Source organism: Lolium rigidum, chromosome 2, assembly GCF_022539505.1.
Source record: "Lolium rigidum isolate FL_2022 chromosome 2, APGP_CSIRO_Lrig_0.1, whole genome shotgun sequence".
NCBI lineage: Eukaryota > Viridiplantae > Streptophyta > Magnoliopsida > Poales > Poaceae > Lolium > Lolium rigidum.
Window position 1 is genome coordinate 93,458,644 of NC_061509.1, and position 3,864 is coordinate 93,462,507.

Genomic DNA, 3,864 nt, shown 5'->3' on the forward strand with positions numbered 1-3,864 from the left:
TCGGGACGCCGGACACCGTATTAGACCGCGCCGGATAAAACGTTTGGACGCGTGACTGGGAACGTTTTTCTGTCCGGCGCACCCTAAATTCCTTTGGAGGACGGGTTGGGGAACGCGACTGGAGATTCTCTTAGGGTCGAAAGAAGTATGCAGGCAGTAGTAAAGTAAACGGATTGAGATCCAGTGACTTGTCATGTGCAAGTTACCATGCCTTGCAGTCTTAGCCGTTGGATCAAAAAATGGAAGCACAAAATTAAGTACTGTAGGTGGCCCTGTAGCGAATCCAGTGTACATGCTCTCTCACTCTCTGGAGGAGTTGCTCCTGTAGCAAATGTATGGTTACTGTTCATCATGTTCATCGGACATCAATTTTTGGATAAAAAGCTCCTGCTTTTGGAGACGGGACGGTCGACATGATTGAGACATGGGCTGGGTTGCGACTGGACATGGGCTTTGCAGTTAAGTGAACGAACCCAATTGAACTGCCCTGCCTTGACTTGCTTGCGTGCTCCACTGACCACTGCTCCATTCAGCTTCCGGCTGCTCTACGCCTCTGAGAAGCGAAGCTACCAGAGCTACTGCGAATGGCGGAGCCGTGCGCGCCGGCGTCGAGGCCGATCCTGTACTCGTACTGGCGCAGCTCCTGCTCCCACCGCGTCCGCATCGCGCTCAATCTCAAAGGTCCGTGCTGCTCGCTCTTTCATCCCATCTGACTCCCCTTCTGATTGCGTCCACTAATTTGGATGCGCGCGCGTATGATTTTTCTTCAGGTGTGGATTACGAGTACAAGGCGGTGAACCTCCTCAAGGGCGAGCAGTCTGATCCCGGTAGGTGCTACCACCGTCTGCCGCTACTGTGGCTTGCTTCCTTCCTGTCGTGTGCACACGTGTGTCAGTTGTTTGGTATAGATCCTCAATAGGTTCATCTTTTTTTTTTTGCGGGTGACAGAGTTCATGAAGATTAACCCTATGAAGTTCGTCCCTGCGTTGGTCGACGGCGATGCAGTAATCGGTGACTCTTACGCTATAGCATTGGCAAGTGCTGAGACAGAGATACGATCACTTTTTTTTTACCAACTACCTACCCAGGGTCTCCAAATTGGGTATTCCCCTTACGCAATAGCATTGGCCTGTTAACCGTTCGTTTCCTTGTGGCTTTACAGTATTTGGAGGACAAGTACCCTGAGCCTCCTCTCCTGCCTAAAGACCTTAAGATGAAGGCCTTGAATATACAGGTAAGGACACATTCTGCACCTGTTTTAGTTGTTATGGTCAGCAAAAGTGTTTCACGTTTCACTTACATGTATCTGCATATGTGGAGGCAATTGTGTAACTGTTACTGCACGGCATCGTTCAATATCTAATTCGATGCAATAACTTATCAATCACTTTGATCTGGGTTTAAATCATTGTACAGTTCAGGTTGGGGTTATTACAAAAGAAGACTAAAATTTGTGAATCTATTTGTAAAATTTGTGAATCTGTTTTAACTGACCCACAAAAAATCCATCTGCCATCCACGAATTCTATGGTCACGTATGAAACACAGCAGGAAAATAAATAAATGTAAATATGTATTTAAGGATGACTGGACTGCTGAGCAAATGGAACAAAATTAGGTCCAACCATACTCTACAAAATACTTTTATTGTATCTCTTCTATTTTTCCTTTGTCACCAAATTATAATGATGTTACCTGTATGGCAGATAGCAAGCATTGTGTGTTCTGGTATTCAACCTCTTCACAATCTCACCTTGCTGGTAAGTACTGACTGTGCACATAACGAGAATTCTGTTTAGAATTTGATTGCCCGGTGCACCTGATTTCCATAGAGGGACGGCTACCCATATGTGCTGTGCAATGACGCAATATTACTTGATTCTAAATTTAGAGATGATATGGTTGTAAAGTGCATGGATACGTAACTTGGTATTGTGCTTTATTGCTTATTTGCTTGCAGAGATACATTGAGCAAAAGGTTGGTACAGGGGAGAGCGTCCCGTGGGTCCAACAACAGATTGATAAAGGTTTCACAGGTTATCTTCACAGACATGACCCTTCTTTCTTAGTTATAACTACTATATTTGCAGCATTAATCATATTAGAGTTGGAAATACTGCTCACCAAGCAATTTGGTTATCTTGCACTGTGATGAGAAACGCATATTTCTGTACTACTATTTTCTGTATTTACAGTGGGTATTCTATGCCACTTTGATCCCTGCGTCTTTTTGCTTGCCTGTTATGCAAACTTTTCCCCGAATGGTGCAGCTGTTGAGAACATGATAAAAGCCTGTGCTGGGAAGTATGCTACTGGAGATGAAGTCCAGCTGGTTCGTATGCTACCTTAAGATTCTTTATCTTTTTTTTTTCTCTCAAAGAACATTATTTTGTTTGGGATGGATTTCTATCCAGTAGTTCCGTTTATAGTTGTTGTATCAAAAGCCATCGGTGTTTGCTCGCTTGGAGTCCCAGTTCACGGCAACAACCATCACTGCAATTGCAAACCAGCCCTGAGTCAACTCGGCTAATTGCCACATCCTCTTTGCATGCAGGCAGACGTATTCCTTGCACCCCAGATTTTTGGCGCAGTAACTCGCTTTCAAATTGATATGGTATTGCTGTTTTACTTAACTATTATAACTATACTGTGTCCTTATAACTATCTTTTGATGAGCTGACGTACCTCTCCCCGCAGTCAAACTATCCTACCCTCGCGAGGGTCCATGATGAGTATATGAGACACCCTGCATTTCAAGCTGCGCTCCCTGATAGGCAGCCAGACGCCCCTTCCTCTGCCTAGAAACTGCAACACAAACATACGCTGGGAGTGAATCAGTTCTCGTTACTATGTGCCTATGTTCTGCACCGCTGCTTCAAGCCCTGTAACAATAAGCACTAAACTTCCTGCGCAAAGTGCAAGATAGCTGCGCTGTAGTCTGTATCGCAATAATGAGATGACCTTATGTGATCGATACTTCTGTAGTCTTTGGATGTCTTCTACTAACTCTATCCACTAAAAGGATGTTGTAAGTTTGTGTAAATTTAGATGTATCTAGTGTATAGATACATTCGAATTCAGACAAATTTTCGACATTCTTTTATGGAGGGGGGGAGTATATCGCACCGTTTTGTGTTCGTAACTTAGCCATTTAGTCTTGAAAGAGAAAAAAAGGTTGTCGGCCTGGGTTTCTGGAACACATGGAATAGCAACATGATAATTCTTTGTTGAGATCCACCAACAGAATGAAGACTCAGTTTGCAGTGTGTTTATTGCATAATCTGCAGTCACAAATTAGGAAAAAACCGATCAAACAAATACTTGATAGACAAAAACGGCTGAAGCAAACTAGATTATGAAAATGCATTACAGTGTCAAACGGTTGAAGTAGGTTGAGAGTCTGTTGGTTTCAAAATACACTGCACTGCAGTGACCGAGCCTTTGCACTATCACAATGAAGAGCTTATCGAGACATTGAGAATGCACATGAAAATTCATGTTGTAGCGAAACAACGGTATGCATCAAGAAGAGCTCCTGAAAGCCGAAGATCGCCTGCTACATTTGAAAACCTAGTTCTAATGGACTGTGTATTGAACAAAGACGCAGAGTATTTGAGGGCTGGTTCGATTCGCATGATTTTCAGAACGTAGGAATAGAAAAAAACACAGGGTTTGAATGGCATGTTCTCTTCAATCCTATAGGATTACGGAATTACAGGATTTTGGATACACAAGCATTTGATTGCATAGGAAAACCAAAGAAATTTTAAAAGGATGTTGGAGCGAAGGAAAATTTTCCTCGAAAACATGGTACAAATGACTTCTTGGTAGGAATTCCAAAGGATTGGAATCCTATGAATCAAA

The 3,864-nt window shown here is 43.2% G+C and overlaps 1 protein-coding gene across 1 annotated transcript; it reads left to right on the forward strand.

Annotated features, from left to right (window-relative positions):
* The first annotated feature begins 511 nt into the window (after positions 1-511).
* LOC124686910 (glutathione S-transferase Z1-like) lies at positions 512-3,231 on the forward strand. The gene is made up of 9 exons (XM_047220787.1): positions 512-681; positions 771-827; positions 949-1,034; positions 1,163-1,234; positions 1,707-1,760; positions 1,961-2,036; positions 2,271-2,332; positions 2,555-2,614; positions 2,698-3,231. The coding sequence occupies exons 1-9, from the start codon at positions 585-587 to the stop codon at positions 2,800-2,802; spliced, it is 669 nt and encodes a 222-aa protein (XP_047076743.1). The 5' UTR covers positions 512-584; the 3' UTR covers positions 2,803-3,231.
* The last annotated feature ends 633 nt before the right edge of the window (positions 3,232-3,864 follow it).